Genomic DNA, 21202 nt, shown 5'->3' on the forward strand with positions numbered 1-21202 from the left:
GGCAAAATATAATTCCAGGGAAGGACTGGGACTAATTAGAGGGGCTTTGCTGTGTTAATATTCCTCCTTCAGGAGGATTTTCCTGAGCTGCAGTGTGAGGAGACAGTGAAACGCTGGTTGGGATTTATACAATTCCTTCACAGCAAAAATCCTGAGCTGTGTTTTCATGGGATAACAGTTTTGTTTTGATGCTCTCCCTGGGCAGGAGGAAACCTCAGCGCGGTGCCAGAGCCCCATCCCCTCCCTCTGGATTTCCTGTGCCACCGAGCTTTCGCTGCTGAGCCTGGCATGGAGCAAGTGGTGATGCTGACACTGGTGGGGATGCAGGCTCTGAAGAGTGCTGGGGAGCTCCTCCAGCAGATCCTGCTGCCCCCCCTCAGGGAAAAGCCTCAGAGTGCAGGTAACCCAGCTCTGGGCAGGGCTGGAGACCTTGGGCAGGAAGGTTTATCCTTTTTAGCACAGCAGGAACATCATGGAAAAGGTGGTGAAGGGGCCTCAGGGAGAATGAGTTTCTTTGTTACCCTCCTAAAGAGCTGAAGAATTTCTCTTGGTTTGTTATGGGCAGTCACAAACAGCTCAGGTGGGCATAATTTGCTTCAGAGAGCATCAAATGAGTTCCAAGTAGTGCTTGGGCTTGCAGAGCTTTTATGTAACACAGAGCACTGTGTCCCTCCCTGAGCAGGGGGAGGTAAGGCTGGGCTGGAAGTGGGACAGGAATTTGGCAGTCCCAGGCTCTGTTCTGTGACTGCAGTGACAGCCCTGGTGAGCAGAACCAAGGCCCCTCACAGCCTCACGCTCCGGTTCCCCTGCGGGAGGAGCAGCGAGGCTGTCCCCACACTGGCTGCTCACATGTGCATGAAAAGGGCTGTCAGGCCCTAGGCAGGGCAGGGATTTATGTAATTTCATGTGCAGGTAGCACTGAAGTGTGATAACACAGGAGCTGTAGGCACAAAGGGCTCGAGTCTGCCTGTCTTACACTGTGCTGTATCTGACTCTCCCAAAACTGTGTTGAAATACTGCTTGAAATCCTGTGAAGTTCTGTATCTGAGATCTGAGCCAACAGAAACTTCCAGCACTCCTGGATTGATCCCTAAATACCTTCCTACATAGTCAGAAGACAACAACAACATTGAAACTACTTTAGAGACAAGTCAGCATTCTGCTGCAGTTTGTTATTCTGCTAAACATTGCTTAAAGTGTTATGAGAGGTACTAAAGGATCCATAATTATAGATTATGCTGTGCCAAGCCACATTGTTATCAGTGTACTCTCAGTGATTCCCTTTCCACTCTCCTCCATTAGCTGTGCTCTCTAATCAAATCATGGCACTTGCTCCCTGTGGCTCCCTGTTGATTTCCCAGATAGCCCTTTTTTTGTGCTTCACTGTAATGGCATTTCTTAGAATTTGCATCTCGTGGGTTTTCCCAGTATATTCCTGGATTTGCATTACAGTCCATTCTGGATGAAAGAGGTCAGAACAGCATTGGAACTCGTGCAGGGAAAAAATCCACGTGAAATAAAATGTTTGTGTCCAAAAGAAAGCACAACTTGTATGAAACACAAGCTGCTGCCTGGTGCTAAAACCATTTTTCTTGACTTGCAGCAGAGCCTGATTCAGGACTCGAGCTGCTGGGCCTGAAGTGGCTGCCCCACCTGACTTGGTGCCAGGCCAGGGAGGTGACCCCTTTTGAGGCTGGGGACACTCACTGGCAGAGCAGCCTGGGCACGCTGACGTGCAGCCCCGTCCTGGTGTGCGCGCTCCGCGGCATCGACGCCTTCCAGGCCCTGGGAGCTGCCCTGCAGGGATGGACACAGGGCAGGGACAGGCTCAGCACAGGGGACAGCCTCCCACAGGCACTCATGGCCTTGACCCCAGAGGTGACCTTCAGACAGGCCATCCTCTTCTTCACAGAGGCAGATTTGGTAACAGGTAAGGCATGATTTTAGTGTGTGTGTTCTCCTCAGCTCTAGGGGGTGTGGGAGCTGATTGAGCTTGGGCAAAGGAACCCAGTGCTGGGGGTTTTCTCAGGCACAGGAAAATGTAATAATGTGGGGGTAAACTCTGTGCTTGGCTGAATTAAGATGAGGCAGTGAACCCAGCAGGAGCCAGCTGAGGTCACCTGCAAGGTGGCTTTTTTAATTAACGTGGCTGGTGCCCTTTCTGATGATCTTGAGGTATCCCATAAGTACTAATTAGATATCAGAGCAATTGGCAGGATCAGTAAATAATACCATGCATTTTAAACCCTTTCTGTAAGAGAACCTGAAGAATAGAGCCCAAGAGCTCTCACACCTAAATATGGGCCCCTAATTGTGGTGCCAGACTTGCAGCTTGATGCCTCAGCCTTGCCCTGTGCTCAAGGAGATTGAAGGTGTGACCAGTCTGTAAGAAAATGGATTTCTTGAGAATTTCTTTTTATCCTGGAGGAGAATGAAGAGAGGAATGGAGACCTTTGCTGTCAAAAGCTTCTCAGAGTTCAGTGATGTGTGCCAGCATCGATCTTTCAGCACAGTAAATTTGATAGTTTCCTCCTGTAGCAGGAAATGTATAGCCATGCTTCTTAAAACTAAATCACTGTGCAGACTGTGGGGTTATTGATACTGGATGGTTTAGAGCAGCAGAATACAAGCTCCCACGGTTTTCTTTTAATGTGAAATGTTCAGAGAAGAACTGGGGCTGCCTGACTCCTCTCACCCAGAGAGAAACAGTTCTGAGCCCTGACAGTTTCTGGCAGGGAGCTGGAACAAGATGGTCCCTTCCAACCCAAGCCATTGTAAGATTTTATGATTACTCAGAAGCAGAGAGAAATCAAAGATTGTGGTAACACCATGGATCAGCTGAAGGGGAATGATGCAGTCCCATAAGTGCATTCGTGCTTTGAATTTACAGCCCTTCCTTTATCTTTCCTTGGGGAAGAAAAGTCCTTTGTCATCAACACAAACTTAGCCACTTGTGTCAAACCCACTGTGCCTGTGTAGTGTGCAGTAACAAATTTGCTTTGCTGAATACCATGAAAAAGGATTTGTCTGGGAAAAGATCCTGGGTTTAGGCTCACAGCAAGTTTGATTTGTCAGTGAACTATGGGGGTGTCCTCTGTGAGACTGGTGAGCAAGAAGAGGAACCTTCAGAAGAGAAGGCATCAGACACCCCAAAGTGGTGGCTAAAACTCTAAAGAGTTCATGCACTGCAGCCCTTAATTAAAGTTATCTTGAGATGGAAAGGCAGGATAAGAGGAAAGCAGAGCTGTGAGCTCAGTTTATTGAGGGAGGTTGTAATGGCAGTGCCAGCCTTTTGCACCAAAGCCACTGTGAGGAACAAAAGAGCACAGCTGAGGCCAAACTTCAGCATCCTGCAATCCCTTTTATAAGGTAATTCCATTTTTTCCTTGTGTTTTTATTGTTGTGGGAGGAATGGAGAGACCTCTGTGCTCAAGGATATTTTGTAGCAGGTTGAACATCTGCCCTGCTAAATAAAATTACTTTTGTCACCCTCCTGCCCCAGACATTGAAGGTTCCCCATCTTGAATCCATAAAAATTCCTGTCCTTCCTTCTCCAGATGTAGAACACCGCCCTGCTGGGAAATTCCTGCCACCACCTGGCAGGAGCCCCAGGACTGAAGGGAAGACCACAGGTAAGCACCAGCTGCCTCTTGAAAAAAAACCCAAGTTATTTTAGACTCTTAAATAGATTGAAGAAAACTGTGTGTCTTCTGTCAGAGCCTTTGAAATGGGATCAGTAAACATTTGGTTGGACATCCTCATGCCAGGCAGTTGGGGAGGAAAGGCCAGCTGGGTCCCCATGGTGCTGGGGGAAGGTGTGAGTATTGTCACATTTCCTCTCCACAGTCCTGAGAACCACCTGCTGAGGGATGGTGTGCAAGGTCAGCTGGAAAAGTAATTGATGTCAGCTCTTTAGCAGCCTTTTTCAGGTGTGGATCCCAGAAATGATGATTTTTAATGATTATTTTCATGATGTTTTAGAGAGGTGAAATCAGAGCAGAAGGTGCATTTCCTATGTCTCTGTCATTTACATCCCAGTTCTGCCCAGGTCACCATGGGATTCACAGATATTGAGAGTCCTCTCAGGTAACTCCAGCACCAAGGAAAAAAAGCTGGTGCTGGGAGGATGGGCTAAAAGCTTATGAGACAAGGCAAGGACCTCAGGGCTGGTTCCACCTGTTATCTGTGCTCTTATTATTGCAACAAACATGTGGAAAGAGAAAGAGGGCTCATTAGGAAAAAAAAAAATCAACTCTGTGGCTAAATACCTTCCAGATACATAACTATGGAAAGTAGATAGACATGGATTTTGGACAGTAATACAAAAAAAAAGGTAATTCTGTTTTGACAAACAGATTTTAGTTTTTCTTATCTACCTTGCATGTCACAGTGGCTAAATTTGCCAGTCACTGGAAAAGAAAGTATTTTATCAGTCTGATGCAGGATTCCCCTCACTGTGCCCTAGACCTTGATAACTTCTCAATTCTCATGTCCTGATTGTGCTCATCTCCAGGTCACTGCAGGTTTTACATTAGACTGTAGGAACTATAGAAATTAGGAATATTCTCTGTTGGCTTTTGTCCTAAGTTCTGATTCCCCAGACTCCTTTCATCCTGTTCTGCTCTCCTGGAGAACCACTGGAGCAGCCACTCCTGGCTGCCTGGGGAAGTGCCAGGGAGGTTTTATCAGCAGCACTCAGGATCCACAGCCCCTCTTTGTTTCTGAGAGAACATCAAAACACCAGAAACAGGGCAGCATCTGACCTGACTGTGGAATATAAAGAGCACATATAGGTTTAAAAACACTGTTAACCACTCCCTGAAATCCCAGAAAAGGTAACCAAGATCCAACATGATTTAGTGTCACTGTCATATTTTCTGAAAAATCCCTTCACCAGGATTTCTTCTCCTGGGAAGCTGAGAAGCCTCAGAGAAAAATGAAAACAATAATTATCTGATTGCTTTTCCTGTGTTTGCTGCTTTGGAATGTGGTTTGGACATTGTTTACCAGCTGGTCAATGTTTGATTGGTTTCATGTGAATTGTTTTTACTTAATGACCAATCACCATCAGCTGTGTCAGACTCTGAGGAGTCAGTCATGAGTTATTCATTGTCATTCTTGTTAAGCCTTCTGTGTGTATCCTTTCTCTTTCTTTAGTATAGTTTTAGTATAGCATTCTTTTATATAATATAATATCATAAAATAATTAATCAGCCTTCTGGGAACATAAAGCCAGATTCCTCATCTCTCACCTCGTCCTGGGGACCCCTGCAAACTCAGCAATTTAGGACCTGCAGCCCTGCTCAGCCTGTGCTCCTGGGATTACCAGAGAAGGGGGAAGTGTGACCCCTCCCAGGGTACCCCAGGACATCTGAAATCAATCCATCCATGTCCCAGTGTAACACCCTAAAATATCAGTGTGTTATATTGGCTGCTTTATGTAGAGATGATAGCACAATTCTCAGATTGTCTCAGAGCACACCAAACTCACTCAAATCTGCTTCTCTCCTGTAGTGGGTGAGAGCTGGAGGTGCCGAGCAGAATCCCTGTTTTCCTTCCTTCAAGCAGGTGAGAGAAGAGCAAATGGGAAAATGTCCTTTGACAAGGACTTGGTGGAACTAAATCATCTGAATGTACCAACCCAAAATAAGCAAAAAAAGGATGATACCAACATTTTCCTTAGGCTGGAATCCAGCCTGATGCACTCTGAGCATGCCTGGAAATGTGCTACCTGCTTGAGTTCCCACTTATTTGAAGTCACACCTATCTGAACTATTATCTATAAATAGCATATAAACTAAACTCTATTTTCACAGTTAGGCTATGAAATCAAAACCTGTGTAATAATTTTTTGGGGGAGGCAAAAAGGAAAGGATTGTGAGGAATGGATCTAAAAATATTACAAAGTAGAGAAATGTAATAAAGACCAGGAAAGGCTCTGAGCAGCCAAAACTGGAAACCAGGCAGGTTTGAAGGTTGCCAAACAGGTCCCTCTGCTAATTCATGATCAGCAGAGATTGTTCCATTGGTAATTAGTGGTATTTTCTCTTGTTCTTGTTACTTGTTAATTGCTGAGGAGAGAAAGCCAGCTCTGGGTGACAAGGTGTCTGACCAAACCAAGCTGGCAATCCTTCTGAAGTGTCTAAAATCCCTAAATATGCAGCAGGTAGTGACTCACACAGCAGAATAATGAGAATATCTGCCCAAAAACGTAGCAGATGGTGAGGAAAACATCTGGAGGCCACTGAGTGCTTACATAACACACAGGGGTGAGGTTGCTGAGGCGGAGCCCAGCAGCTCCCTGCACTTCCAGGCTGTTGCTATGGAACCTTTCTGTTCAGGAATGATGTGAGGAAAACAGCACATCTGTAACAGGAGGGCTCCCTGCAGCACAAGGGTTAAGTTTCCATATCATGTGGGGAGAAAATCATCTTGGTTTTTATTTTTGATCCTGTGTTTCTGTGCCATGCCCTGCTTGTCACCTGGAAATAACAGCATTGAGTTGGAGGGAGCCTTGTGGATGCTTTACTGCATTGACATCTGTGTGATTAGTACTGGGGTGTACAGAAACAGAAAATGACATGTTTTGTACCCAAACAGATCAGCTTGGATCAGTCTCAGCAGCCTGTAGGATGTTCCCCTGTGCTCCTGCTGATTGATGTGGTTCAGCACCAGCAGTTCCTGGGCCTCACAGACTGGTTCTGACACTGCACTTGCCAATAAATCTCCAGAAGATGTTATAAGGATAAAATATTAACTATACTCTTGGTAGCAAGTACTTTAGCAAGACTAAAAATTTGAAAATGCTGTCATTTAAAAACTGGATTTATGTCTTTTCTGCCTTTAAATCCATTTTCATCAGACAGCAAAACTTCCTTGGTCTGGTTTGTTTTCTGCTCCTCATAGTGCTGCACCTTCCTGGCAGCTCTGCTGGGAGAGCTGTGTCAGAAGCAGAAAGTTTTTTCTGGAATGTCAATTTTGGTAAAGACAATTCAATTAATTATTGGTTTATGACATTAATTGGGACCTGTCAGGGTTGTCAGTGCCTCTCTGAAACAGAGCTCTAAAATACACAGAACACCAGAGTAAGAATGTAAGAGCTGCTCAAGGATCTCATCGCATAATCACCATGGTTCACATGAAAAATGCAAAAGGGAATTTTTTATCTCTCTTAAAACATTAATCTGTAATATAAAGGTTTGAGTCTTACTGACAGAGCTGCCACAAGAACTTGTAGGACCTGGAGCAGATTTCCTTGATGGAGAAACCTCCAAGCTTGGTCTGTTTCAGATACATTTTTCATCTGAAAACCCAACAAAGCAAACCCAAATCAATAAATGATCCTCTATGCTCAGGCTTTTTATGGAATCATTTTTTTTGGTATTTTTGTGAACTTCCTGCTGGATTTCCCCATGCCCAGGGCAGTAAACAAACCCCTCTGTGTTTATTGCAGGGGCACAGCTTCTCTGCACGGTGCTGCTGATCAAACCTGGGGTGTGGAGCCGGGGGCTGCCCAGGATCCTCCGGGATCTGCACCTGGAGAAATTCTGCGTGGTTGGGATGAAGCACCTGGAGCTGGGAGCGGCTGCTGCTGCCTCTCTCCTGCCCTGTGAGCTGCAGCAGGTCAGTGGAGGGAGGAAAGGGATGAGCTGGGGATAATCCATTCCTGAAAAGCCCAGCAGTTCCCACCTGGGATTTCAGAGCTGTGTGGAATGTTATAAATGAGAAGCTTGACTAGGCCAATATTCAAGCAGCAATCAATTTAGTAATTAATATGGTCAAGTATGAGCAATACAGCGCTGGGTACAGTGGGGGAAGTTTTCCCTCCAACTGCACACCCATAGTTGAGGCTTACAGGTATTTATAGGGGTACTCATCAGCTTTCTCAGCAGTTTCTATTCCAATTTTTACTCATCAGCAGTTTCTATTCCCAATTTTTACGTCACAATTCTCTACACTATTGTGGTTTAGTTTTTCTCAGGATGTATCCCAAAAGGAGCATCCCCAGATAGTGGTGGTCCAGTTTCCAAAAGAAGGAAGGAGTATCCCATCTGGTGAGGTCCAGCTCCCCAGATGTGGGTCCACCTTTTGATTGCAAGGACTATAAATCTCATAACAGTGATGTCCAGCTTCCCTTGGTCAAAACTATTAATCCTTGAGTTGATGTTCACCTTCCTTTCTCAAGCTGCTTTCACTGTTTTGTTAAGGCATGAGAAAAGCATGTTTCCTTTTTATGTATTCTACAGCTATAGTTTCAAAGATCCTTACTACAAGCAATATTCTAAAATTATACTTCAAAAGGTTATTCTTGCAAAACTCTTTAAGGCTTAACTACAAGAAGAAAGTTCTTGTCACAAAGCAACATCTTTAATTCAAATGCTCCTAAATCAACTTAAGACTTATAAAGGTTAATTGTGAACAAAAGATAGGTTCAAAGGCCTTCTTCCATGCTTTACTTTCCTCAGTTATTATTAGAATTCATCTTTATAACTGTCCCATGGTCGGTTTCCACACATATTACAATCACAAATACACACATTGTCTGTATGTACCTGAGATCAAACACAGCTTTGTATTTCACATGAAACAATCAGATCTGCACCACATCAGCACAGAGAGAGCTGAGGGCTGCTTTTATCACAGGCCATAAAGACAGCCCTGGTTTCTCCCAAACGAAACTTTGGGGAGGATGTGGGCAGTACAGACCTCTCAGGAGTCTGTTCAGCTCTGCCAAACAGGTGTGCTCTGATGTAAGAGCCTGAATGAGAGATGCAGGACTCCAGGCTGCTCTCTAAAATGCAGTTTATTGTATCCAAAATGCAGTTTATTGTATCCAAGATGTTACAGCAGTGCAGGGTCATGGGTGACAGAGCTGTGCCCACAGCTGTCAGCCCCAGCTGCAGGCAGGCCTGGAGACCCTTTGGTTTAGGTTACAATGCATTATAGACTTTTCTTTTGGTTACAATGCATTATTTACTTTACTTTGCTGAGCATCTTAATACAGTAGAACCAATCTATACCTTAACTTTTATCTATAGCCTATCATAACTGCTATAATTACCATATTTACTATTTTCCAATCACTAAAAGTCAGTACATTACTGTTTAAGCTAGAAGTTGTTTTTCAGTTTTCTTGCAGTGGAAAATTCTGAGATATTTTTTCTACTTGCCACATTTGCTGCCTTGTTTGCCTGTGCTCTCTTTCTGCTTGGTAAAAACATCTTCTTGTTTGGGGTAGGTTTATCCTTTGCTCTAAGCCATAAAAACCCCTTCTAACTCACACACCCTTTGCCTCCTTGGTTAGCCAGTGAGACTGGCTCAGGAATTTTTTTCTTCTATATCAAAACTTGCTTCCATCTCTATTCCTTCTTCAGATTTTACATTCAAAAATCTTTCTGCTAAGCACACACATATCTGTGAGACTTTCTTGTCAAACTTTCATCCTTCCCAACACTCTGTTCCTTGCCCCAGGTCATTCCAGGTAGGGCACATCCAGGGAGCACGTGTGCCTGGCTTTATTCCATGTGGTTAAAGTTGGGACAGCCTCCTGCCTGCCAGGGAATGCACATCTCTGGGGTGCTGTTACCTGAGATTGCATTGCAGACACAGCTGAACCCTGGGAGCCAGGCTGTAAAAATCCCCAGCAAGGAGAGGAAATTGTCCTTGCTCATGTCTAATAGGCAATAAAGAGGGTTCTTAAATCTTAAGGCATTGTGGGGTTGATTAGCTAAAAATAGATGTTTGTTTCTGCTCTTTCATGGCATTAGAAACCTTTTCTTTCCTCAACCTGACGTACCCTGAGTGTAAGGATACTGTGACAGCCAGGGAGCTGAACTCTGGGCATTTGAGAGGAGTTGGATTATTATTTTTTTACTTTCCCTTAGGGAAAAACAATCTGTGTTATTTGATTGCTTTCCTGAAGACCTTTAACCACTTGACTTTATAAAAAACAAACATTTATAATTGATATTGCACTTGGGTTAAGTTTGGAAAGTTTATAACATTGTCTCATAGAAATTCTTGGTAGAGACTTCCAGAAGAAAGCAGGCACATGCACAAGGCAGTGCTCTGGAACAATTAACACCTTCTGCATGGTGGCAGTGAGCACAGGCATCTGAGTTTGAAATATTTACACTGGCAAGACAGATATAATGGCCATTAGGGTTGATGGGCATGTGCTTCCCAATGTTATTTAATCACAGAGCTAAAGACAAAATGCCTTTTTGATCATCTGAAACAGAAAACATCTTAAAAACCTCAAATATCCTCAGGAAGCAATGCAGATGCCTGAGGGGTAAATGTGAGGAGAGGTTGTTTCCTGAAAATTTCCTTGTTTTTGGAGTTCTCCAACACACCAGAGCAGCTGTTGAGCATTGATTCAGTTGCCTTGAAAAGCTGGTGACTAATGAGGATAAAAATTACAGACTGTTCATGAGGAAAAAAGCAGGGTTTGAAAGTGAGGAAGCAGAGAGAGAACAGTCTGCCTTTGCTGAAGGGGAGCAGACAGTGGGAAATGCTTTCTGCTGTGCAGGGGCCCTGCTCCTTTTCAGAGCAGCAGGAATGGCTCACACTGGGGAGGGCTGGGAAAGGCTGAGCTCCCCAGATAAGTAGGGAGATTTGGAAAAAGCCTGAGCAGGCTCCAGGGACTGGGTTATTTGCAAAATCCAGTGGGTAAGTGGCTCAATGGCAGCCATGGGGGCAGGGCTGTTTGTTCCAGCTAAATTCCATGGACAGCTTTTGGATGGGAGGAATGTTTATGATGGATTTTCTCCTCAGCCCATGGCACAAAGGGGTGCAATGGTGGGCTTCAAATGAGGCTCCTAAAATGGGAGCAAATTGCTGACATTTAGCAGGTCACAGAACCCCAGTTGGGATAATCCTGGGTTTGGATTGTGACCTCTGGGGATCACCCAGCCCCACCCCCTGCCAGGGCAGGATCCCTATAGCCACAGGGATATATCCAGTGGTTTGGGATGTCTCCAGAGGGGGAGACTCCAAGCCCTCCCTGGGTGACTGTTCCACAGCTCTGCCACCCTCCATGGAAGGAAGTTCTTCCTCAGGTGGAGGTGGAATTTCTTGTGTTTTAATTTCTGGCCATTACTGCTCGTCCTGTCACTGGGCACTGCTGCAGAGAGCCTGGCACTACCCCCTGACACCCTTGCAGATATTTATATGGACTGATGAGATGATGAAATATCCTGCTGAAGAAGATGGAGCCAGTGTGTCTGTCCCTGCCAGAAGTTCTGTCCAGGGCTTCTTCTCACTCCACCTGGAGCATGCTCCAAAATCCATCTCTAGAGAGCCCCCAAGCACTCCCAAGTGCTGGTTTGTTGTGTTTTGAGAGCAAATCTGGGTTTATTCACTGCAAGCAAGACAACCTCACATCTCCTTTTCCTTTCTAATGTATTATTTACATACACTTGACAAATAACCTTGGCAGCAGCAGCAGCTCAGCTCTGTGATTGCTTCTCCAACTGAAATAGTCCCCCTGAGCTCAGAGAGGCATGTGGCCTTTGGAGCATGAGAAAAAACACCTGCTCTGCTCTTTGCTGAGGTTATCAAGCCACAGGAGCCACAACAAGATGTTTTATCTGCACTTTAGTAATGATTATAGAAAGTAAAGGTCATGTAAACAGAGCTGACATTGTCTCCCCAGCTTCCAGCCTGACCTGGTGGTGCTCAGCAAGCAAGGAGAGCCTGTTCCCAGGGGGCTCTGCTGGATCTCCCTCCCTTCAGGGCTCATCCAGCAGACCCCAGCCTCTGCAGATTGGCAGCTTGGGCTTTCTTTTTCCACTGGGGCCTGATCTTGCTGTGGGGGATTGTTGCTGTTGTATTGAGGACAGGTGAATAAAGCAATATACACACTCCAAGTCTCAGAAGGCAAATGCCCAGTTTATTATACACCACATTATTTTTATAGACAGGATACAGCTGGACTTGATTGGTCCTCATCAACACCTCTCACACCATTGGCTAATTAGCAACAGCACCTTTTTTGTAAACATCTTACAAGAAACAACCTGTTCAAAACACCAGCTGTGAAGATTAAGGATTATTTTAATTCTTTCTCTGAGCTTTCTCAAGCTCCCTCAGGACAAGGCTTGGGAAAGTTTATCTGACTTTCTCTCACTGACCAGACTTGAGCAGCCACAGGGGATTCCCTGCAGCAGCAGGGACTGGGCTCAGGAACTCCAGGGTTCCCTCCAGCCCCATCCTGTGCTTCCAGAGCAGGACTCAGGAGCTCCAGGGTTCCCTCCAGCCCCATCCTGTGCTTCCAGCAGTAAATGCAGCCAGGTAATTCCTCTGCTCTTTGATCCCCTCAGTCCTCCCGGGCCAGGGCACAGCTGGAACTTCCTCCTCTCAAGGAAACTGCTCCCTGAATTGCAGGCAGCTGCACAGGGATGTGCAGCAGGATGGGGATGAAGGGAATGAAGGCAGCAGCAGGCTGGCAGTCTGCAGTGGTGTGAAGAGTGAGAGGAGCTGCCAGAAGCTCCTTGGCACCATCAGTGACCATTAGAAACAACATCATCTTCAACCACAAGCCTGTGGATTTCCTGGGGAACAACCAAAAGACAAAAGAGTTTTGTTATTTAGATCTAAAATTACTGGTTAGAAGCTCTGGAACAAAATACTTTCATTTATTCTGGTCTGTTTGACAGAAACTGAATGTTTTCTTTGCAGCTGTTTCCAACCTGGATGAATATTGATATGTTTTATCAGTCTTTTTGAAAGTTGTCATGAAAAATATCACTGGTTTTTCATTGCCCAAAGAGAAAACCCATAGAAAAGTGGATTAAATCCATTTTTTTAACTAACAAAAATTTTCAAGCAGGAAGGGATTATTTTGTATTATACAGAACTGAATGAATGTCACCATTTCTCAGTGCACTGTGACAAGCTGAAATTCTTCATCCTCATACAAGCAGAGCTGCTGTCACCAGAGAGCCCCTGAGTGACAGCTGTGACCCTGTGCCCAGGGGGCAGAGCACTGACAAACACCACACCCGACCCTAAATACCTCACCAATTTAAGCACAGAGGGATTTTCTCATTAAATATTTTGCAAAGAGGAGGGAATATCAGGCTTGAGCCCGTGGTTGTCAATTCATAACCTACTTCTCAGAGATGCAATTTAGGAGCAGGGAGTGAGAGAAGATTTGGGTCAAAGGCACTGAATGGTTTCACGTGATAGAAAAGCAGAGAGGCCTTGAAGTGTTTTATCTCCATATTTTTAAATGAAGTGATAGGATTTGCTTTTGGAAATGTTTTATCTAGAGAATTGCTATCCTCTGCTGCTTTTAGAAGATTAAAAAATAGAGGAATTAAAACCTCTGTGAATGACGTGATTCAGCTGAATCAAATGCTGGTTTCCCTCCCCTCTTGTTTTTATTTCCTCAAAAACTGGGGGAAAAAAAAATAAACAGCCATGGGTTGATTCTGGCAGGGAGCTGGAAATGCCCTTGTTTTCTAAACTGGAGAGAACATCCAGCCCTGGCTGCTGCTCTGTGGGGTGCAGGGAGGCACAGCTGGATGTTCCTGCCACCTTGTTCAGATGGAGGGGCAGGAGAGGCAGAACTGGATGTTCCTGCCACATTATTCAGCTGGAAGGGCAGGAGGAGGCAGAACTGGATGCTCCTGCCACATTGTTCAGCTGGAAGGGCAGGAAGAGCAGAACTGGGTGCTCCTGCCCTGTTATTCAGATGGAGGAGCAGGAAGAGGCAGAGCTGCAGCTGCTGTGGGCACCCTGACCTTGTGCCCAGCCCAGACATCTGCAGCAGGCCTGGCTTCCCAAGGTTTCCCTTGATTAAAGCAGGCAGCAAGGCCAGAGAGCTCTGCCACCCACCTGCCCCAGCTCTGCTGCCTGTCCCAGGGTCCCAGAGCTGTCAGTCTGTCTGTCCCCAGCCCTCAGAGCAGCCTCTCCTCACCAGTGCAGTGGTTGGTTCTGACATTTCCTCTCATCCTTCCCCAGTGCACAATCTCAGGGTGCTGTGACCCCCACAGCTCTGCCTAGGGTGGGCATGGGCTGAACTGACTGTGCCTGGGAAAGAGGCAAAGGTGGAGGAATCTGCTGTGCAGCAAAGGGCATCAGACAAGGCCAGGAGAACAAACTGATTTCTTGCAGCCCCTGGTCTGACCCTCCTGCTTTTAAATTCTGTAGATCCTGATCCCAACTGGTGCCAGGAGTTCACTCTTCAGGAGAAGCAGGGGGTGTGTGGGGTTCCTGCCATTTGTGAATTCAAAAAGCAAAGCTCTGGTGTTTGTGATCCATCACTTTACATCAGCTGAAGAATTAAAACGTGGCTCCTCATCCCAGGGTATTTATGACCCTGGTTCTTGTTTGTGCCTGTGCTTCCTCCTGATCCAGATGTCCCCCTGAAGGAACAGCCCTCCTGTGACCTGCTGGATGTCACAGGAAGAGCTGCTGGTTAGTTAAACAAATGTACTTAGCAACAATAATGCAGGTCCCAAATACACTGGCAACTCTGACTGACCAAGGAAATCAGAATTAGCACAAGGCACTGCTGGTGGAACAACATTTTTCTGTTCACCTCTGGTCAAGAAATGTAAATTGAGCCTGGAACAGTCAGAGAAATGACATGAGGATGGCTGGGGAAATGGAGAATCCTCTCAAGAGTTAAACCAGACCTTGGCTCATTTGACCCAAAGCTGAGAAACAAATCTGATTTCTGAGAAACACTTCAGGGTAGGAAAGGTCAGAGGTGTAAAAGAGCTACTTAAAATAAAGTCCAGAGAATGGCACAGGAACAAATGGGCACAAAATGGGCACTGCTTGGTGCCTGAACTCCAGATTTTGGAATCTTTAGTACACCAGCAGTGTGACAGCATTCACAGGGGTCTGAGGATGAGGGAAGGGATGAGGATCTCACTCCATGTTTCAGAAGGCTGATTTATTATTTTATGATATATATTATATTAAAACTATGCTAAAAGAATAGAAGAAAGGATTTCATCAGGAGGCTGGCTAAGAATAGAAAAAGAATGATAACAAAGGCTTGTGTGTCGGACAGAGAGTCTGAGCCAGCTGACTGTGATTGGGCATTAATTAGAAACAACCACATGAGCCCAATCCCAGCTGCACCTGTTGCATTCCACAGCAGCAGATAACCATTGGTTACATTTTGTTCCTGAGGCCTCTCAGCTTCTCAGGAGGAAAAATCCCAAGGAAAGGATTTTCCATAAAACATGTCTGTGACATCAGCAGTGTATTAAAGAGGAGAGAAAACAGGGAGCAACAGCAGATTTACTTACTCACAACTTTCCCTCCCAGCCAAAGGAAAGCTGGGATGTTCCCAGTGCTCAGCAGCTCCTCATGACCTGTTCATGTCTGATTTCTCTCAGGATCCAGCTGCTGTAGAAGCTCACTGTGCCTACCTGACCTCGGGCACTGCCCTCGTGCTGTGCCTGCAGAGGCCCAATGCTGTGAAGAAGCTGATGGATCTCCTGGGACCAGAGGATCCTCAGCTGGCCCAGGCACTGGATCCACGCCTCTGGAGGGCTCAGTATGGCACCAGCACAGTCCAGAATGGATTTTATGGTAGGTTTTTGTGAAAGAAAACTCCAAAGGCTAAGATACACAACTAGACAGTGTGTTATGTTATGTTTGTTCCCTCCTGTCACTAGATCTGTCACTACAGATCCAGCCTTGGCAGGCACTGCAGGACATTATTCCCCAGGAAAGTTTCCCTGTGTTCTTGGTGGCTGAGCTGAGTGTGTCTCAAGCAATGAAATATTCTCCCAGAAGATAAATTCCAAAAGGCTTCCTCCCAGAGCAGCCCCAGCTCTGGCTTTATCAGAACAGATTTCCTTTGATCTCTTTCTTGCTTGGTCATTTTGTACTTTTAGCTTGGTTATTTTGGAATTATTCCCAAGAACCCATCTGTGTGTCCCTTCCTGATGTCTCCCTTACCCATTCCCTGCCTGTGTGTCCCTTCCTGATGTCTCCATTACCCATTGGCCAGCTCCAAGATTTCCCAAAGACTCCAGCACATCCTGTAACCTCTCACAGTGCTGAGGGCTGGCAGGACAGAGGTGACCCCAACCTGCTGAGGCAAGCAGGGAAACTCAGCTGCTTCCCCTCTGGAAAGGCTCTTTGCAGCTGGCACAGGGGCAGAGGCACAGGGCAAGGCAGCACCCTTGGAATTAATATCCCTGGAGAGAGCAGCCTCTGGAGAGCCCAGCATCATTGCCACAAGGAGGCAAGGATGTCAATCCAAAATTCACATGGAATTAAGGGTTGGTAGCTCCCTGCCTGTGTTTCTCCTCAGTGTTGCACTGATTTTGCTCTAATACTTAAAGGAATATAAAAAAATAAAGCAATAATTTCTGTAAACTCAGGTGAGCTGGCAGGCACTGTGTGCCCAGAGTCCCAGAGGAACTTTCCTGACAAGATCCATTGGATTTTTTGGCTTTTCCCGTTGTGCCTGGGCTGTGAAGTCACTCCCTATTTCCATCCATGTCAGGTGGGCTGCTGAGAACTGGCAGGGAGGGAAGGAGCCACAGCTTGGGAGAGAGAACCAAGCCCTTGCTGCAGAACCTGAGGACTTGGGATCTCAGGAGAGATCCCACAGGATTTGTGGGAGTGACTGAAGGGCAGGATCTACATGTACCAAAAAGAAAAAAGACCCAAAACCAAAATAAACAAAAAGAACCAATCAGGGCTCTCCAGCCGATACTTTTCCATTGTCAGCTCCTGCTTCTCTTGCTCTTGAGATGAATGAATGGATTGTGTATCCAGATTGCTCTGAAACTCCTCAGGCATGGCTAAGAATGGGTAATAAACATCCCAAATTTCAGATGTTTGCTACAGCTGGAGCATCCCCAGCAAAACTCAGTGAAAATGAGCAAGGGGAGCTGAGTCTTATCCCATTTCTGTTGGGAGTTACAGGGAGCTCCCTGTGGGAGAGGAGAGATCCTTGGATGTTCTGACCCCCTTCAGGCCCCTGGGCTGGGACCTGAGGTTGCTCTGAGCTGTGCCCAGAGCTGGCCCTGCCCTCTGTGCCCTGGCAGGACCCAGCTGCAGGGCTGGCCCACAGAGCCCCCCTGCACTCATTGCAGGAACAGGGATGCAGCTGGAGCTAACTCTGATGGATCTGCCCAGCTGCTCTGCCCTGGAGCCACCTATCCATGAGCAAAGGAGTGTTCCTAACCCCCTGCACCTCCCAGAGCTTTTCCTCCATCACAGTTAAGCTGGAAGAGCCTTCAGTGAGTAACTGGGGGACTGTGCAAGCCCGTCCTCCTTTCCTAGCAGGGAATACCAGGCTTTCCTGGTTTTGCTCCAGCTGAGGAAGAACTTCAATTAATGGCTGAAGCAGAGCAAATTCCTACTATTTCCTCCCAAAGTGACAAAGGAAATGCAATTTAGATGAAGATGGGGTTCCAGGGAGACTGGTGAACCAAGAAAGGCAGCTTTAATCCTGTAGGGCTGAGCTGCAGAGGTGAACCTGGACCCTCCCATCTCCTCTGGGCTGGGGAAGTCATTGGACTGTGCTTTTTGTGCTTTTTCCTGCATCCAAAGAGCTCTTACATGTGCACCCTACACTGTCTTGTACCTTGAGCAAAGTGAGAGTAAAAGGCTCATTTGGGAGCATTTGTGTTCTCTGGAATGGCACCAGTGATGGAAGCACAGGAGGTTTGGTGTGGAGCTATGGAAAGGATCCAGCCCAGCTCATACACTGGGATTTAGCACAACCTCAGGATTGTAAACTGCTGCCTTAAGGGCTCTGGCTATACAAACCCTGGAATTATGGTGCTCCAGCAGGGCTGAGTGCTCTCAGGTGAGACCCTTTGAATGGGCAGCCTCAAAGGTGGGAATATTTCAGAGGATATTGGTATCCCAGGAGCATGGATCTGTGCCAGCACATTGACAGTCTATTCTATTTCCAATAGAAATAGCTTTTCACTCTCTAATATTTTCCATCCACAAATCTCCAAACATTCTGAGTAATGCTTTATAACATTGTTGCTTTATAGGGAAATATTCAGCTGCTGAGCCTGGAGGGACCTCTCGAGTCCCTGAGTTCAGTTAATTCCCTCCCAGACAGCCCCATCATGTTGGCCCTTCCATGAGCACCCACCCCAACTGAATGGATGTCACTGAGCTTTGAGAGCTAAAAATCTTCTTCCATTTTCAAACTTAAATATAGCCACATACACTTTGTGCCCATTTGTTCCTGTGCCATTAACTGGACTTTATTTTAAGTAGCTCTTTTACACCTCTGACCTTTCCTACCCTGAAGTGTTTCTCAGAAATCAGATTTGTTTCTCAGCTTTGGGTCGTGTTGGGTCAAACAAGCCAAGGTCTGGTTTAACTCTTGAGAGGATTCTCCATTTCCCCAGCCATCCTCATGTCATTTCTCTGACTGTTCCAGGCTCAATTTACATTTCTTGACCAGAGGTGAACAGAAAAATGTTGTTCCACCAGCAGTGCCTTGTGCTAATTCTGATTTCCTTGGTCAGTCAGAGTTGCCAGTGTATTTGGGACCTGCATTATTTGTTGCTAAGTACATTTGTTTAACTAATCAGCAGCTCTTCCCCTTCAGTAAGGGCAGCCTGGTGTGATCCAGAAGCAGGGGAACAACAGGATTTAGAGCTGGAATTGAAAGGTTTCACAGCCTCCTTAACATGATTCCCTCAGCTCCACTGCTAGGAAATAGAAGGAGTCTTGTTTACATGAGGAAGCTGCTGAGTGATAGTAGGACAGAATCAAAATACCAAGGAGGCAATGGAACTATTCTAAATATAATGGTTTAAAATGTTTGCTATTACTGTACAGAACAGCTGGCCTTTAAAGCAATTACTGCAGTGAGTTGCACATCATCAATCTCTCCAAAAGATGAGTGTGAGTCTAGAGAATGTTTAATTCATGGCCTGAGAGAATCTTCTCATTGTATTTCTCTCTCAGGCTCCAGGTCCTATGCAATGGCAGTCCAGGATGTGAATCTGTTTTTCCCAGAAGGGCTGTGCTGTGCCCAGGGTCAGCCAGTGCAGGAGCAAGAGGTAGGAATGAGCCCCTTCCTGAGTTGATCCTGCTGTCCCCTGCCTCCTCTGCTATTATGCTGTAGATAATGCAGCTCTGGGTGTGTTTCCTGAGCTGCCAGGCTCTCCTGGTCCTGGGGAGGTTCCTCCCTCTGCACTGAGCCCAGCAGCCTCGGTGGGGAGGAGCTGCTGCAGATGTGTTTGTTCAGCAAGCTCTGCTGTGAATTTGGGAGGGCTCAGATCAACACTGCTTTGTAACAGGGACAGCAGCCTCACCCTGACTGCTGAGCACACTGGACCCAGGAGCTGTTTTTATCAGCTTTGGATCATTCAGGGATGGGATGGCTGATGATGTGAAAATGACTGGGATGTGCTCAGCCAAGGGATGAAATGTTTGAGCTTTGCTGTGGCTCAGAGGTGATCCAGCTGAGATGGTCCTCCCAGGAGATCAGCTCTGGAAATGGCCACATGTGTAACAGGCCTCCCTGGAGTGGGTGTGCAGCTCAGTGCAGGGCATCCTGCCTGTGCCAGTTCATTCAGGGACAGAGGGAGCTGCTGCACCCCAGTGTGGCACTGGGGAAAGCTGGCAGACTCTCCCAGGCTCTGTTTGAGCTCCTGGCCTTGAAAACCTGGGAGTGGAGACTTTAAAATGATGGCTGGATTTGGGACCTTGAAAAGGATGATGAGATGCTGCACTGAATTAAACCTCAATTAAAAAGAAGAATGCATGCAAAATGTTCTTGTATCTCCAGACAAGCAGGTGTTTTCTAGGCTGGCAATTACAGAAGTACACCACAACAACAAAAGCTTCACAGCTTGCCTGAATCAATACTTGAGGAGTGTTATCCCTCCTCATTAGGTAATGTGTTCACATGATTTGCTTCTCCCTCCCTGCCTGCCTTCCCTCCTGCAGATCCATAACCTGAAACACGACCCGATCCTCAGCCTGGGAATCAGGAAGCAGCACAAGATCCTCACCCATGAGCCAGGGAAACATCCCAGTGTCCTGGGCTCTGAGCAGCCAGGCAGTCCTGGTAAGGAAATGTAACTCCTCTTATAGATTGGGGCTGCTATTGATTAATTGGACAGCAAGACAAACCATCTGGTGGCAGCAAGATTGGGTATTGATGTGCTTTCAGAAGGCAGAGACAGCTCTGAGCTGCAGAGAACAGCTCCAGGGGAGTCCAGCCTTTAACTGTTCACCTGCCAGCACTTCAGGGCTTTACAGACAGAGCTGTCCACGAGGGCTGACCTTCACAGCAGCAGCAGAACAAGCACTGACAGCACAGCTGGAGTCAGAGCAGCACTTGTTCCTCTCTGAGCCCTGCCAGGTGTCTCAGCACAGCCCTGGTGCTTTGTGTCCATCCAGAGCCTGCCCTGGAGAGGCTGCAGGGCTGGGCAGGGTGAGCTGTGCTGTGCTGAGAGTAGATAAATATCAGTTGGTGCAGGGAGTGCTGCTGGCAGCGTGGTCAGAGGCCTCTCCTGAGCTGAGCTGAGCTCTCATTCCGCTCCCACTGCTGCTGAGCAGCTGGCAGCTCCAGATGACTCCCAGCTATGGCCAGGCTGGCTTTGATTGGGAGCTGGAGCCTCAGCCAGGCTGACACTTCCTGGGATGCAGCAGCTCCTCAGGGCCTTTCCTGCTGATTTGACTTGATGGACATGTGTAAACACAGCTGTGCTGCAGGGCTCTGCACGAGGGGGTGCTCCCACCTTGGCATGTTGTGGATTGATCCCAAGCCTTTATAAACAAGCAGGGACCAGGTGAAAGCATCCCTGTGGTGGTCCCTGGGGAACAGAATTGTTTAGAACAATTATTCCCATTCCTGTAACTTCAGGACTGATGTGGGCAGCTCAGAAAATGTTGCTGGCTACACCTGATCACTGCAGTCCTTAATCCCAGCAGTGGAACCTCAGGATTGCTATGGATGGGAGAGGAGCAGGGTAAAAAAGTGACAGGATCACAGCCCAGCCCTGCCTGAGCCAGGACTTTGGGGGGCATTGGTCACATACCAGCAGGTGCAGAAGTGCAAGGGGGGGTGGTAAATCAAGTCCTCTGCTCCTGGGGTGAGCACCAAGTCCCTTTTGTGCAAGGAGTCTCTGAAGGATGATCTGTCCCAAGGTATTTGAGGAGGGTGTTTTCCCCATCATCTTAGTGCAGGTTTGCTGTGATCAAATCACTTGATTTGTAGAAAAGATTACATAAAACA

The 21202-nt window shown here is 46.7% G+C and overlaps 1 protein-coding gene across 1 annotated transcript in view; it reads left to right on the forward strand.

Moving 5' to 3' along the window:
- DNAAF8 (dynein axonemal assembly factor 8) overlaps positions 1 to 21202 on the forward strand; it is a 99580-nt gene that overhangs the window by 65813 nt on the left and 12565 nt on the right. The window contains exons 21-28 of the mRNA XM_054516600.1: positions 206 to 400; positions 1604 to 1930; positions 3558 to 3632; positions 5515 to 5568; positions 7454 to 7623; positions 15360 to 15555; positions 18922 to 19016; positions 19909 to 20029. Coding sequence (XP_054372575.1) covers positions 206 to 400; positions 1604 to 1930; positions 3558 to 3632; positions 5515 to 5568; positions 7454 to 7623; positions 15360 to 15555; positions 18922 to 19016; positions 19909 to 20029 — 1233 coding nt within the window. The remainder of the gene's footprint in view (positions 1 to 205; positions 401 to 1603; positions 1931 to 3557; positions 3633 to 5514; positions 5569 to 7453; positions 7624 to 15359; positions 15556 to 18921; positions 19017 to 19908; positions 20030 to 21202) is intronic.

Source organism: Molothrus ater, chromosome 16 (genome assembly GCF_012460135.2).
Source record: "Molothrus ater isolate BHLD 08-10-18 breed brown headed cowbird chromosome 16, BPBGC_Mater_1.1, whole genome shotgun sequence".
Lineage (NCBI taxonomy): Eukaryota > Metazoa > Chordata > Aves > Passeriformes > Icteridae > Molothrus > Molothrus ater.